Source organism: Myxine glutinosa, chromosome 10 (assembly GCF_964187855.1).
Source record: "Myxine glutinosa chromosome 10, kmMyxGlut1.1, whole genome shotgun sequence".
NCBI classification, from domain to species: domain Eukaryota; kingdom Metazoa; phylum Chordata; class Myxini; order Myxiniformes; family Myxinidae; genus Myxine; species Myxine glutinosa.
In genome coordinates this window covers 13,346,000-13,363,176 of record NC_136270.1, presented here as the reverse complement: position 1 = coordinate 13,363,176, position 17,177 = coordinate 13,346,000, and the positions used below count along the sequence as shown (strand labels likewise).

At 43.7% G+C, this 17,177-nt stretch overlaps 1 protein-coding gene across 1 annotated transcript in view; it reads right to left on the bottom strand.

Annotated features, from left to right (window-relative positions):
- Positions 1-17,177, bottom strand: part of LOC137417687 (uncharacterized) — a 41,873-nt gene that overhangs the window by 18,384 nt on the left and 6,312 nt on the right. The window contains exon 3 of the mRNA XM_068103587.2: positions 12,369-12,439. Within this exon, the coding sequence (XP_067959688.2) occupies positions 12,369-12,439 (71 nt within the window). The remainder of the gene's footprint in view (positions 1-12,368; positions 12,440-17,177) is intronic.

Below are 17,177 nucleotides of genomic sequence, written 5' to 3'. Positions count from 1 at the left end.
TCCTCCATCTGCAGCTCCCTCTGTGCACACCTTAAATTTGAATGTAGCTGCCACACTGGTTAATGACCCTCTCAGACCACTACATTTTTGATGAACCCACTCAGCGCACATTGTACACTGAATGGAGTTCACTCCGACACCCTTCCTACACACAGCACAGGGCCACTTCCCAGTTCTTTCCACCTCACCACATGCTTTACCACTTGCCATCACCTTCGTCTTTCCGATATTCACCTTCAGACCTTTCGTCTCCATACATTCCTTCCACGTGTTCATCTTTTCCTTCAGTCCATCTATACTTTCCGCAATCAACACCAGATCATCTGCATACAACAACTCCCACGGTAAACCCTCCTTTACGTTCCGAGCCAGCACCTCCATCACAGCTACAAATAGTAGTGGACTTAGTACCAACCCTTGATGCACTCCCACCTTCACCTCAAACTCACCACTGTTCCCGTCCTTCGTCCTTACAGCTGTGCGCGCTCTTTTGTACGTTGCCATCACTACTCTGATCAACCATTCCTCCACTCCTAACTTCCTCAATGCCCATGTCAATACTTTGCGTGGAACCCGATCGAATGCTTTCTCCAGATCAACAAACCCAAGAAACAACTTCTTCCTCTTCTCCATGTACTTCTCCTGCAACTGCCTCACAATGAAAAGCACGTCTGTCGTTCCTCTTCCTGGCATGAATCCAAACTGCATTTCATCGATCTTCACTTTCTTCCTTATCCTCCTCTCCAACACCCTTTCCAATACCTTCATTCCATGCTCCAATAACTTTATCACTCGGTACGAGCCACACTCCAGACAATGACCCTAAACATACCAGTAAATCCACCAAGGAATAATAATAATAATAATAATAATAATCATAATAATACATTTATTTTATATAGCGCTTTTCAAGAAGCCCAAAGGCGCTTTGACAGAGTACAAAAAACAAGTGCAAAAAGCCACAAACCAATAGGTAAATAATCAAAGCAAAAGGAAGGAGAAGGAGAAGAGATAGTCAGGGGTTAAATGCTGTGGGTTAAATGTTGAATGCAGTGTTGAACAGGTGGGTCTTGAGTGATGTTTTGAATGTGGTGAGTGAGGAGGAGTCTCTGATGGTGTGAGGTAGTGAGTTCCAGAGGGTGGGAGCAGCGATGGAGAAGGCCCTGTCCCCCCAGGATCTGAATTTGGTCCGGACGGGGGGGGGGGGGGGGTGGGGGGGGGGGGTCAGGAGGTTGGTAACAGCAGAGTGGAGGTTGCAGGTGGAAGTGTGTCTGGAGAGGAGGTCAGTCAGGTAGGATGGGGCCAGGTTATGGAGGGCTTTGTAGGTCAAGAGGAGGATTTTGTACTAGATTCTCTGGGGGATGGGGAGCCAGTGAAGCTTGTAAAGGACGGGGGTGATGTGGTCACGGGTCCGGGAATGGGTGAGTAGACGGGCAGCGGAGTTCTGAATGTATTGGAGTTTATTGGTGATTATTGAGGGTGAACCATAGAGGAGGCTGTGCAGTAGTCCAGACGGGAAGTGATGAAGGCGTGGATGAGGGTTTCTGCAGCCTTGGAGGAGAGGGATGGACGGAGACGGGCGATGTTTTTCAGGTGAAAGAAGGCTGTCTTTGTGATCTGTTTAGTGTATTTGTCGAATGAGAGGGTTTGGTCAAAGAAGATGCCAAGATTCCGGATGTGAGGTGAGGTGGATACTGGGAAACCGTCGATGTTGAGGGCAGAGTTATGGGTGGATTTGGTGAGCGTTTTTGGGCCAATGATGATTATTTCAGATTTATCATAGTTAAGTTTGAGGAAATTGAATGGCTAAAAAGAAAGAAATGGAGGGTTCTGGAATGGCTAAGTCAAAGCCCGGATCTAAATCCCATCGAGATGTTGTGGGGGGATTTGAAACGAGCTGTGCATGCAAGAAACCCCTCAAACATCGCACAGCTGAAAGAATTCTGCATGGAGGAGTGGGCAAAAATTTCTCCCAGTCGATGTCAGAGACTGTTAGACAGTTATAAGAAACACCTACTTGAGGTTGTTTCTGCCAAAGGGGGCAATACCACCTATTAGAGCCAAGGGTGTACTTACTTTTTCCACATGCGAAATTTGCATTTATGTTTATTTAAATTATACAATGGACTACAAAATGTAAATGTTTCATGATATTTGTTATATTATATCACCTTTATCTATCAATATTGTTGAAATGAAGATCAAATAGCTGTATGTTGAAATATGTTGAAAAAGTCAAAACTTTACATGGGGTGTACTTACTTTTTCACGTGACTATGTGTACGGATGTGTGTACGGATGTGTGTACGGATGTGTGTACGGATGTGTGTACGGATGTGTGTACGGATGTGTGTACGGATGTGTGTATGGATGTGTGCATATGTGTGGTAAAATGGGCATATCTTTTATTGGTCATGGTAAAAGGTACATACTTCATTTATCACTCAATTTGAGGACTCAAATAGTTTGTGTCATGTTAAAATGTGATGCGACGGTAGATAGGATTTGGCGACGACATCACGGCCGATATTTTTGTCGGGCACTACACCTCTGGACATAAGATTAAGGCCGCGTCCGAAGACATATCTTGAACTTTCTATACAGTCTTGCATCCTGCCTTTCTTTCCAAACTGGCTGCCCATGGCATCCATGAGCAACGACATGACTTACTGACTTCCTCTACTCTCACAGCCAACATGTGGCTTTCAACAGAATCCTTTCATCTCCTCACCCTGTTAAGGCTGGAAGCAGTGTTCTGGGCCCAGTCCTAGTCCTAATCTTCATAAATGATCTCTCTAACTTTCTGGAAAAATCCTCTTCATTTATTTGCCGAGGAGTCCAACCTCTGCCGTGACTCTTCCCTCTTCAGACCTTGACAAAATCACAAGCTGGTCAAACACTCGGAATAGGTCTTTCAATCCTGACAAATCTCACTATCTCACTCCAAAAGGACTGTATGGCAAACCCTCCTATCTACTTTCTTAACAATCCTCTCGAGGAAGTTCAGTCACTCAAACTCCTGAGTCTCACCATCAGTTATGATCTTTCTTGGACAAACCGGATTTCAAAGTTGGCCTCCAAAGCCAGCCACAAACTAGGCATCATGCATCGTTCAACGTTCTTCCTTGGCTCACCTAAACTCCTATCCACCAACATGGCCCTCATTCCTCCCACCCCCATTTCCAAATTCCCAGTTTTTCCTTCCTGAGAGTTTGCTTCTGTATCCATCTTGTCCACCCCAGATCCTCCTGTGCCCCTCATTCCCCCCACAACGATTGTGTCTCTCCATTTCATCTGTCGACTTGTTCGGAAACAAAGGGAGAGAGGCAATATGCAGCCCACGGACACATTTAGTCTCAGGATGCAATTCCAGTGCATAATAATCCTCACTCTCATCTGGCAAATGCGGTTATCACTACTCTCCTACAAACAAGATATATTCAGTATATACAGTCACGTGAAAAAGTAAGTACACCCCATGTAAAGTTTTGACTTTTTCAACATACGTAGTGTGTTCAAAAAGTATCCGACCTTTATTTTTCGTGCGTAAAAGAAAAAGAAGCGAGGGAGGCGTTGATTGGTGCACGTATGTAGGCGATCCTAATGCACACGCGTGAATTTTTTCCCACCTGCAGAAGCTGTCATTTGACGGCAGACCGCCGATGAGTGAGGACATGTAAGTGAGCGCCGTCGGATTTTCGTTTTTGACAAAATGACGGAAAAACTTGAACAACGCTACTGCATCAAATTTTGTGTTTTTTTGGCCTCGGGGATGTTGGATGCTTCCATTGTGATGACTGCAACTTGGTTTCTGGGTCGTACCCATAAACCCAGGACTCATCGCCAGTGATCACTGTGTTGAGGAAGCTGGGATCGCTGTTCACAGTCTCCAGCATGTCCTGTGCGATCTCCAAACGGAGTTGCTTCTGCTCAATCGTTAGCAGCTTTGGTACGAACTTCGCTGAGATTCTCCTGAAGCCCAAATCCTCCTTCATAATGGAATGAACGGTGTTGAATCTTGCGGATCGTTTCCACTTAGGAATCGCCAAGCTTTACACAAAATTTGATGCAGTAGCGTTGTTCAAGTTTTTCCGTCATTTTGTCAAAAACGAAAATCCGACGGCGCTCACTTAGATGTCCTCACTCATCGGCGGTCTGCCGTCGAATGACAGCTTCTGCAGGTGGGAAAAAAATTCACGCGTGTGCATTAGGATCGCCTACATACGTGCACCAATCAACGCCTCCCTAGCTTCTTTTTTTTTACGCACGAAAAATAAAGGTCGGACACTTTTTGAACACAGTAGTATTTCAACATACAGCGATTTGATCTTCATTTCAACAATATTGATAGATAAAGGTGATATAATATAACAAATATCATGAAACATTTACATTTTCTAGTCCATTGTATAATTTAAATAAACATAAATGCAATTTTCGCATGTGGAAAAAGTAAGTACACCCCTACATTTATCACTACTTCAAATACCTAAAATAAGAATCAGGTGCACCAGCTCAGGGGCAAATGATTAGAACATCGTTAGAGAGGATCTTGGAGGAACCTGTCTTATTTAAACCTCAGACATTTAGTTTGGTTTGCTCTTTGTTGTTGAAGTGTGCGGCGTCACCATGCCTAGATCAAAAGAGCTCTCTGAGGCCTTCAGAAAGAAGGTTATAGATGCCTACGAGACTGGGAAGGGATTTAAAAAGATCTCCAAACAATTTGAAATCAATCATTCGACTGTCCGGAAGATCATCTACAAGTGGAGAAGATTCCAAACAACTGCCAACTTGTTCAGGCCAGACCGCCCCAGCAAGTTCAGCCCAAGAGCAGACCGCAAGATGCTGAAAGAAGTCTCTAAGAACCCCAGAATGTCATCACGGGACCTACAGGTAGCTCTTGCCACTGTTGATGTCAAAGTGCACGAGTCTACCATTAGAAAGAGGCTGCACAAATTTGATCTGCATGGGAGGCGTGCCAGGGGGAAACCTTTGCTGTCCAGAAAGAACATCAGGGCAAGACTAAAGTTTGCCAATGAACACCGAGGCAAAGACCAGCACTTCTGGAACAATGTGCTCTGGACAGATGAGTCAAAGGTAGAGCTATTTGGCCACAGTACCAGAAGACATGTTTGGCAAAAACCAAAGACAGCATTTGACCACAAGAACCTGATACCAACTGTAAAGCATGGTGGTGGAAATATTATGGTTTGGGGCAGCTTTGCTGCATCAGGGCCTGGGCAGCTCACCATCATAGAATCCACTATGAATTCTTCATTGTACCAGAGGGTGCTTGAGGATAATGTCAGGCCATCTGTCGGAAAGTTGAAGCTCAACCGAAGGTGGACCTTGCAACATGACAATGACCCTAAACAACAACAACAACAACAACATGCATTTTAAAGGCCATTTTCCCTGCTAGAGCGGGGGTTAGCCTTGCGGTCCCCATGACAATCTTCTCCATTTTGCCCTATTTTCTGCATCTCTCCTTGTTAACCCCCTTGCCCGCATTTCTTCTTCCACCATCTTTAGCCAAGTCTTTCTCGGTCTTCCCCATCTTCTACTTCCTTCTACATTCATTTCCATCACTCTTCTCAACCAGTCACTTTCATCCTTCCTCAACACATGACCAAACCATCTCAACCTGTTCCTCTTCACAGCATCAATCACAGGCTCTATTCCCATCATCTTTCGCAATTCATCATTTGTCTTCCTCTCTCTCAACGATACTCCACACATCCGTCGAACCATTCGCATTTCCACCCTTTCCAACCTTCGTTGCTGCTCTACGTTCATTACCCATGTCTCGCTCCCATAAATCATAACACTTCTCACACATGCAGCATACACCTTTGCCTTCAGCTTCAATGAGACTCCCCTCATCATCAGCACGCCACTCAATTCCCGAAACTTCTTTCATGCACATCTCACTCGAGCAACCGTTGCCGAGTCTGATCCACCTTCTCCATTCAGCATGTCTCCGAGGTAGCAAAATGTTTTCACACCTTCCAGCTTCATGCCGTCTCCAAGATCCAACTCAACATTTCCTCCATCTGCAGCTCCCTCTGTGCACACCTTAAATTTGAATGTAGCTGCCACACTGGTTAATGACCCTCTCAGACCACTACATTTTTGATGAACCCACTCAGCGCACATTGTACACTGAATGGAGTTCACTCCGACACCCTTCCTACACACAGCACAGGGCCACTTCCCAGTTCTTTCCACCTCACCACATGCTTTACCACTTGCCATCACCTTCGTCTTTCCGATATTCACCTTCAGACCTTTCGTCTCCATACATTCCTTCCACGTGTTCATCTTTTCCTTCAGTCCATCTATACTTTCCGCAATCAACACCAGATCATCTGCATACAACAACTCCCACGGTAAACCCTCCTTTACGTTCCGAGCCAGCACCTCCATCACAGCTACAAATAGTAGTGGACTTAGTACCAACCCTTGATGCACTCCCACCTTCACCTCAAACTCACCACTGTTCCCGTCCTTCGTCCTTACAGCTGTGCGCGCTCTTTTGTACGTTGCCATCACTACTCTGATCAACCATTCCTCCACTCCTAACTTCCTCAATGCCCATGTCAATACTTTGCGTGGAACCCGATCGAATGCTTTCTCCAGATCAACAAACCCAAGAAACAACTTCTTCCTCTTCTCCATGTACTTCTCCTGCAACTGCCTCACAATGAAAAGCACGTCTGTCGTTCCTCTTCCTGGCATGAATCCAAACTGCATTTCATCGATCTTCACTTTCTTCCTTATCCTCCTCTCCAACACCCTTTCCAATACCTTCATTCCATGCTCCAATAACTTTATCACTCGGTACGAGCCACACTCCAGACAATGACCCTAAACATACCAGTAAATCCACCAAGGAATAATAATAATAATAATAATAATAATCATAATAATACATTTATTTTATATAGCGCTTTTCAAGAAGCCCAAAGGCGCTTTGACAGAGTACAAAAAACAAGTGCAAAAAGCCACAAACCAATAGGTAAATAATCAAAGCAAAAGGAAGGAGAAGGAGAAGAGATAGTCAGGGGTTAAATGCTGTGGGTTAAATGTTGAATGCAGTGTTGAACAGGTGGGTCTTGAGTGATGTTTTGAATGTGGTGAGTGAGGAGGAGTCTCTGATGGTGTGAGGTAGTGAGTTCCAGAGGGTGGGAGCAGCGATGGAGAAGGCCCTGTCCCCCCAGGATCTGAATTTGGTCCGGACGGGGGGGGGGGGTCAGGAGGTTGGTAACAGCAGAGTGGAGGTTGCAGGTGGAAGTGTGTCTGGAGAGGAGGTCAGTCAGGTAGGATGGGGCCAGGTTATGGAGGGCTTTGTAGGTCAAGAGGAGGATTTTGTACTAGATTCTCTGGGGGATGGGGAGCCAGTGAAGCTTGTAAAGGACGGGGGTGATGTGGTCACGGGTCCGGGAATGGGTGAGTAGACGGGCAGCGGAGTTCTGAATGTATTGGAGTTTATTGGTGATTATTGAGGGTGAACCATAGAGGAGGCTGTGCAGTAGTCCAGACGGGAAGTGATGAAGGCGTGGATGAGGGTTTCTGCAGCCTTGGAGGAGAGGGATGGACGGAGACGGGCGATGTTTTTCAGGTGAAAGAAGGCTGTCTTTGTGATCTGTTTAGTGTATTTGTCGAATGAGAGGGTTTGGTCAAAGAAGATGCCAAGATTCCGGATGTGAGGTGAGGTGGATACTGGGAAACCGTCGATGTTGAGGGCAGAGTTATGGGTGGATTTGGTGAGCGTTTTTGGGCCAATGATGATTATTTCAGATTTATCATAGTTAAGTTTGAGGAAATTGAATGGCTAAAAAGAAAGAAATGGAGGGTTCTGGAATGGCTAAGTCAAAGCCCGGATCTAAATCCCATCGAGATGTTGTGGGGGGATTTGAAACGAGCTGTGCATGCAAGAAACCCCTCAAACATCGCACAGCTGAAAGAATTCTGCATGGAGGAGTGGGCAAAAATTTCTCCCAGTCGATGTCAGAGACTGTTAGACAGTTATAAGAAACACCTACTTGAGGTTGTTTCTGCCAAAGGGGGCAATACCACCTATTAGAGCCAAGGGTGTACTTACTTTTTCCACATGCGAAATTTGCATTTATGTTTATTTAAATTATACAATGGACTACAAAATGTAAATGTTTCATGATATTTGTTATATTATATCACCTTTATCTATCAATATTGTTGAAATGAAGATCAAATAGCTGTATGTTGAAATATGTTGAAAAAGTCAAAACTTTACATGGGGTGTACTTACTTTTTCACGTGACTGTATGTGTACGGATGTGTGTACGGATGTGTGTACGGATGTGTGTACGGATGTGTGTACGGATGTGTGTACGGATGTGTGTACGGATGTGTGCATATGTGTGGTAAAATGGGCATATCTTTTATTGGTCATGGTAAAAGGTACATACTTCATTTATCACTCAATTTGAGGACTCAAATAGTTTGTGTCATGTTAAAATGTGATGCGACGGTAGATAGGATTTGGCGACGACATCACGGCCGATATTTTTGTCGGGCACTACACCTCTGGACATAAGATTAAGGCCGCGTCCGAAGACATATCTTGAACTTTCTATACAGTCTTGCATCCTGCCTTTCTTTCCAAACTGGCTGCCCATGGCATCCATGAGCAACGACATGACTTACTGACTTCCTCTACTCTCACAGCCAACATGTGGCTTTCAACAGAATCCTTTCATCTCCTCACCCTGTTAAGGCTGGAAGCAGTGTTCTGGGCCCAGCCCTAGTCCTAATCTTCATAAATGATCTCTCTAACTTTCTGGAAAAATCCTCTTCATTTATTTGCCGAGGAGTCCAACCTCTGCCGTGACTCTTCCCTCTTCAGACCTTGACAAAATCACAAGCTGGTCAAACACTCGGAATAGGTCTTTCAATCCTGACAAATCTCACTATCTCACTCCAAAAGGACTGTATGGCAAACCCTCCTATCTACTTTCTTAACAATCCTCTCGAGGAAGTTCAGTCACTCAAACTCCTGAGTCTCACCATCAGTTATGATCTTTCTTGGACAAACCGGATTTCAAAGTTGGCCTCCAAAGCCAGCCACAAACTAGGCATCATGCATCGTTCAACGTTCTTCCTTGGCTCACCTAAACTCCTATCCACCAACATGGCCCTCATTCCTCCCACCCCCATTTCCAAATTCCCAGTTTTTCCTTCCTGAGAGTTTGCTTCTGTATCCATCTTGTCCACCCCAGATCCTCCTGTGCCCCTCATTCCCCCCACAACGATTGTGTCTCTCCATTTCATCTGTCGACTTGTTCGGAAACAAAGGGAGAGAGGCAATATGCAGCCCACGGACACATTTAGTCTCAGGATGCAATTCCAGTGCATAATAATCCTCACTCTCATCTGGCAAATGCGGTTATCACTACTCTCCTACAAACAAGATATATTCAGTATATACAGTCACGTGAAAAAGTAAGTACACCCCATGTAAAGTTTTGACTTTTTCAACATACGTAGTGTGTTCAAAAAGTATCCGACCTTTATTTTTCGTGCGTAAAAGAAAAAGAAGCGAGGGAGGCGTTGATTGGTGCACGTATGTAGGCGATCCTAATGCACACGCGTGAATTTTTTCCCACCTGCAGAAGCTGTCATTTGACGGCAGACCACCGATGAGTGAGGACATGTAAGTGAGCGCCGTCGGATTTTCGTTTTTGACAAAATGACGGAAAAACTTGAACAACGCTACTGCATCAAATTTTGTGTTTTTTTGGCCTCGGGGATGTTGGATGCTTCCATTGTGATGACTGCAACTTGGTTTCTGGGTCGTACCCATAAACCCAGGACTCATCGCCAGTGATCACTGTGTTGAGGAAGCTGGGATCGCTGTTCACAGTCTCCAGCATGTCCTGTGCGATCTCCAAACGGAGTTGCTTCTGCTCAATCGTTAGCAGCTTTGGTACGAACTTCGCTGAGATTCTCCTGAAGCCCAAATCCTCCTTCATAATGGAATGAACGGTGTTGAATCTTGCGGCTCGTTTCCACTTAGGAATCGCCAAGCTTTACACAAAATTTGATGCAGTAGCGTTGTTCAAGTTTTTCCGTCATTTTGTCAAAAACGAAAATCCGACGGCGCTCACTTAGATGTCCTCACTCATCGGCGGTCTGCCGTCGAATGACAGCTTCTGCAGGTGGGAAAAAAATTCACGCGTGTGCATTAGGATCGCCTACATACGTGCACCAATCAACGCCTCCCTAGCTTCTTTTTTTTTACGCACGAAAAATAAAGGTCGGACACTTTTTGAACACAGTAGTATTTCAACATACAGCGATTTGATCTTCATTTCAACAATATTGATAGATAAAGGTGATATAATATAACAAATATCATGAAACATTTACATTTTCTAGTCCATTGTATAATTTAAATAAACATAAATGCAATTTTCGCATGTGGAAAAAGTAAGTACACCCCTACATTTATCACTACTTCAAATACCTAAAATAAGAATCAGGTGCACCAGCTCAGGGGCAAATGATTAGAACATCGTTAGAGAGGATCTTGGAGGAACCTGTCTTATTTAAACCTCAGACATTTAGTTTGGTTTGCTCTTTGTTGTTGAAGTGTGCGGCGTCACCATGCCTAGATCAAAAGAGCTCTCTGAGGCCTTCAGAAAGAAGGTTATAGATGCCTACGAGACTGGGAAGGGATTTAAAAAGATCTCCAAACAATTTGAAATCAATCATTCGACTGTCCGGAAGATCATCTACAAGTGGAGAAGATTCCAAACAACTGCCAACTTGTTCAGGCCAGACCGCCCCAGCAAGTTCAGCCCAAGAGCAGACCGCAAGATGCTGAAAGAAGTCTCTAAGAACCCCAGAATGTCATCACGGGACCTACAGGTAGCTCTTGCCACTGTTGATGTCAAAGTGCACGAGTCTACCATTAGAAAGAGGCTGCACAAATTTGATCTGCATGGGAGGCGTGCCAGGGGGAAACCTTTGCTGTCCAGAAAGAACATCAGGGCAAGACTAAAGTTTGCCAATGAACACCGAGGCAAAGACCAGCACTTCTGGAACAATGTGCTCTGGACAGATGAGTCAAAGGTAGAGCTATTTGGCCACAGTACCAGAAGACATGTTTGGCAAAAACCAAAGACAGCATTTGACCACAAGAACCTGATACCAACTGTAAAGCATGGATGTGGAAATATGGTTTGGGGCAGCTTTGCTGCATCAGGGCCTGGGCAGCTCACCATCATAGAATCCACTATGAATTCTTCATTGTACCAGAGCGTGCTTGAGGATAATGTGAAGCCATCTGTCGGAAAGTTGAAGCTAAGCCAAAGGTGGACCTTGCAACATGACAATGACCCTAAACATACCAGTAAATCCACCAAGGAATGGCTGAAAAGAAAGAAATGGAGGGTTCTGGAATGGCCAAGTCAAAGCCCGGATCTAAATCCCATCGAGATGTTGTGGAGGGATTTGAAACGAGCTGTGCATGCAAGAAACCCCTCAAACATCGCACAGCTGAAAGAATTCTGCATGGAGTGGGCAAAAATTTCTCCCAGTCGATGTCAGAGACTGGTAGACAGTTATAAGAAACGCCTACTTGAGGTTGTTTCTGCCAAAGGAGGCAATACCACCCATTAGAGCCAAGGGTGTACTTACTTTTTCCACATGCGAAATTTGCATTTATGTTTATTTAAATTATACAATGGACTACAAAATGTAAATGTTTCGTGATATTTGTTATATTATATCACCTTTATCTTTCAATATTGTTGAAATGAAGATCAAATAGCTGTATGTTGAAATATGTTGAAAAAGTCAAAACTTTACATGGGGTGTACTTACTTTTTCAAGTGACTGTATATACACACATAGATATACAGGTACATATGTATTACATACTGTTACATTTGTGGGGGGGTTGGTAAAAAGACCCCAGAGGAAAGTTCCAAGTCATTCCCCGTACAGTCCAGATACATGACCTTGTACATTTCCTCTCTTTGGAAAACACAATTTTGTTTGAATAAAGTTTGCAAATTAGACATCAAAACAGGTTCTGCTGAAATGGCTGTGGACCCATCTCACAAATTTATATGCAGATAGCATCAAGGTGTGACCACATCGATGAGAGAAACAAATGTGTAGGTGTGACAGGGAAATGACTTATGAAACTTCCCACTACCCTGTGGTTTTCCATTAATAAATGGTTCACGTCAATCGTGAGCCTCTCGTGGATTTGTCAATCATGCAAAAAAACAAGATCATTACCTGGAATAATCATTTTTTCATTCATTTAGATTGCTCGTTTCATAACCGATGTTCATTTCACAAAGAAGAAAAGTCACCTGTCCAAAGATGTCCACTTGATGGGGGTTAAAGCCAAAATAAATCAACAGCTTGACAAGTTCACAGTGACCTGCAAAGTTAGAGAAAGTAATAGACTGTTGACTCATGTTGCAAAAACAACACCTTGCACCGAGAACACTTTTATTAGAAATAGATAAAACAAAACAAATCCAAATATGAACAGCATTCATTTATTAATTTAACCTTGTAATATTTATCACTACGCCTACAAACTGCCAATTGGTCATTACAAGCCAGGCATTAGCAGATAATTTACTGTTGAAGATATTTATACACAGTATACAAACAAGATATATTCAGTACATATACACACACACATACATACATACATACATACATACATACGTACATACATACATACACATACATACATACACATACATACATACAAATACATACATACACATACATACACACATACATACATACGTACATATACACACATACATACATACATACATACATACGTACATACGTACAATGCCTATAGAAAGTCTACACCCCATTTTCAAAATTTTCACCTTTTGTTGCCTGATATTTAATGCAATTTAATTCCAGGCTAAGACTTTTTCCACCTGTATTTACACATCATAACCCACAACTTCCAAGTGAAAAACAAATTCTACAAATTTCAGTAAAGTAATTAAAAATACAAAACTACACTATCTTCATTGGGCAAGTGTCCACCCCCCTTATAATAGCAATTTTAAATTAGCTCAGGCATAACCAATCACCTTCAAAATCACACACCAGGTTAATTGGCCTCCGCCTTTGTTAAATTGTATGAATTCTGATTATTTGCGAATATAATCAGCTGTTCTTGTAGGTTTCCTCTGCTAGGTAGTGCATTTCACAGCAAAGGCTCAACCATGAGCACCAAGGAGCTTTCCAAAGACCTCCGGAATAAAGTTGTAGAAAGGCACAGATCAGGAGATGGGTATAAAATATTTCAAAGGCCTTGAATATCCCTTGGAGCACAGTCAAGATAATCATTAAGAAGTGGAAGGCATATGGTACCACCAATACCCTGCCTCGATCAGGCAGTCCCTACAAACTGGACGACCAATCAAGGAGGAAACTGATCAAATAGGCCAATGGCAACTTTGAAAGAGCTACAGGCCTTTATGGCAAGGACTGGTCACTGTGTACATGTGACAACAATATACCAAGCACTCCACAAGTCTGGCCTGTACAGTTGCGTGGCAAGAAGGAAGCCATTCCTCAAAAAAGCCCACCTTGAGTTATGCAAAAAACTACTCTGGAGATTCTGAAACCATGTGGCAAAAAGTTTTGTGGTCTGCCAAAACCAAGATGGAACTTTTTGGCCTAATTGCAAAACATTACATTTGGCGCAAACCCAACACAGCACATTACCCAAAGAACACCTTACCTACTGTGAAGCATGGTGGTGACAGCATCATGTTATGCAGACGATTCTCATCAGCAGGGACTGGGGCACTTGTCAGGATAGAAGGGAAAATGGATGGAGCAAAATACAGAAAAATCCGAGGAAAACCTGCTACCCTCTGCAAGAAAGCTGAAATTGAGACGGAAGTTCACCTTTCAGCATGACGACCTGAAGCACACAGCCAAAGCTACACTAGAGTGGCTAGGGAACAAAAAGATAAATGTCCTTGAGTGGCCCAACCAGAGCCCCGACCTAAATCCAATCGGAAATCTGTGGCATCACTTAAAGATTGCTGTCAATCAACACTCCCCGTGCAACTTGACTGAGCTTGAACAGTTTGGTACAGAAGAATGTGCAGGTGAAAATTTTGAAAGGGGGTGTAGACTTTCTGTAGGCACTGTACACACACGTGGACAGATAGCATGGACACTAGAAAGAAACGAACGCAAACTCGCGCGCACACACACACACACACACACACACACACACACACACACACACACACACACACACACACACACACACACACACACACACACACACACACACACGCTTTCCAGATGTACAAGTCGAACAATTAGGCTTAGCGTATGATAATCTAATAAATAAAATTAATCGTCTGTCTATGTTCGAGACCACTGGGCTGACAACCACCACACTTGGCACACAAACCATTGTCCAAAAGGTATTTTAATCCTCCACCTCAACCTTTAAAAGCCACTTTTCTCTCTTTTATTTACGTACAATGTGATTGTCTAACAGCTATCATGTGAATCATAACACAGGTGAAAGTCAGCTTATCTAACTAGCTAAGCTGTGTCGTCCACCCATTGGCAGGACAGTTGGCCTGACTCCACCCACAATTATAACCAAACTGAATAATATGCTCACTATTTACATCCTGTGGTAAGCGGAAACTGCAGTCTACAGTTAGTGTTGTACAGTATTTGCAATCGTCATGCCTTCCCTATGTTTTCCTTTCATCATAAAGAAGCATGAGACTACATATGGTGGGCCTCATGGCCATTAAGAAGACCCTAGCACGTAAGGCCTCAGCCTTATGGCCTTCAGCCCTTGAGCGAGGTTCCTGCTTTTACACTACCAGCGTTATTTTTTCTAGGAGTTATTTCTTCTAGGATTGACCGTTTTCCCTTGACAAATTTCTGACCATCTCTAAACCTCCATGTCTGTTGTGGGGAAGCTCCGCAGCCTCAACATCAGCAACCTCATGCAATCACTGCGGTGGGAACAATCAGAGATTTTAGTTAAGAAGATATTTGGTGATGAGAACTGTTTATTTGTAAGTTTCGCTTTTTGGTGGAGGGTGATGTTAACACTCATATCAAACTTGGATGGACAGCTGCTAATTATGTATGCAAATTTTTATAATAACACTCTTTGTGTTCATGCTCCCCCACTTCTGACCCTCCCAGTCTTGCTCGGCCTACAAATATAACAAGTACAAAAAGTTTTAATTAAAACAAAAGCCGCGTCGATGTTACACAATGCCTAGATGCAGCTGTGCCTCTAACGTCGATGTTATAGGCACAGGACATTCCTATTGATTCGATTACTTGATGTTATTTTTGTGCAAAGTGAAAATATATCTCGGCAATTTCCCGTGTGTGGCGACGAATTTTTAATATATCTCGGCATTTTCCCGTCTGTTATTTCAGGCGGTGTATGACTGACCATGTCGCGATGTAAAAAAAATATATCTCGGCAATTTCCCGTATGTGGCGACACGTGAACGAAGCTATGCTCCTCTCTCCACATTATTGTGACGACGTATAAATTAAATATTTCATCGTGACGATTGTCATCAAATGGACGAATTTTTAATATACAGTGGAACATTGACTTACGAGTTTAATTCGTTCTGTGACCGAGCTCGTAACTCAAATTGCACGTTTCTCAAATCAAATTTCCCCATTAAAATGCATTGAAATGCTATTAATCCGTTCCAGCCTGCCAAAAACCACACCAATTTTTTTTAAAATATACAGTATATATAAAAATATCTCGCGCTTTATATTTCACCTGTATGCAGCATACAAGTTAGCAGGATGGCCTGGACTGGAGGTACGCACACTTGACTCTAAAGTCTAAACTGTCCAGCCTGGGTTTGAATCCCGACCCAGCTATAACCTGTCATGGGTGAATCACAGGCAGGGTGATTCATCAATGTGTGTACCGCTAAACTGGGCGCCCCGTTTGCGTCCCATTAGTTGTTGGATGTTAAGGATCTCACCGTGTTTTCCACAAAGAGAAGGCGAGCTATCGCCGGCACTCTGAACAAGTTGTGGCCTGGCATGCTCTTCTCCTCTGCCGTTATATACGTCCTCCTCGGCATCTTTTTCCAGAAGAGCCCTGTCTCGTCACAGTTGAAGATTTGCTGGGGGATGTATTGTTCGGCTTCTATCAGTTCGGCAAAAGTTATAATAAAATCTTCAGCTGCCTTCATATCCGCCTCACCAAGTCGACAACATGCACACCTCGCTCATGTTTTTCGACGATTGCGTGTTTTATATCCAAGCACATCATCCTCTTCTTCTTCTCAGTACCGTGTTTTCCACAAAGAGAAGGCGAGCTATCGCCGGCACTCTGAACAAGTTGACGGCAGAGATACTGTACTTGCACGGCAAGATAACCACGTGACCAGAACCCACCTGGTGGCGTAAACTCAAAATAACCAACATGCGAAAACAAAAATGCAGCGCTATACGACAGAGATACTGTACTTGCACGGCAAGATAACCACGTGACCAGAACCCACCTGGTGGCGTAAACTCAAAATAACCAACATGCGAAAACAAAAATGCAGCGCTATACGACAGAGATACTGTACTTGCACGGCAAGATAACCACGTGACCGGGTGGCGAAAGCTCGTAACTCAGATCTCGGCTCGCATCTCAAAGCAATAAACCGCCCGAGCGACGGCTCGTATCTCGAAAAACTCGTAAGTTGGGGCACTCGTAAGTCAAGGTTCCACTGTATCTCGGCATTTTCCCGTCTGTTATTTGGGGCGGTGTATGACTGACCATGCCGCGATTTAAACAAAATATATCTCAATGGACTTGAAGTTACAGGCCTTTGAGAATTCATTTCGTTCTATAAAGGGCAGCTTTCATCGGATTTTCTTCCCGTTTTGTTTCAACCGAGTCGAAAACTATGTTAGCGAAAAATGAAATGATATATTGAAGGAACTGCGCTCCAACGCGAGTCGAAAGAATTGACGCGACCAAAGACGGAATTCGTCCGAGTTGCTTTATTGAAACAAAACAGCTCAGGTATTCTGACCAGCCCGTTTTTCGGGCAGCAATATATATACACATTTATGTCGGGAAGTTTGCCCGGCAAAAGCTATACCGGGCATGC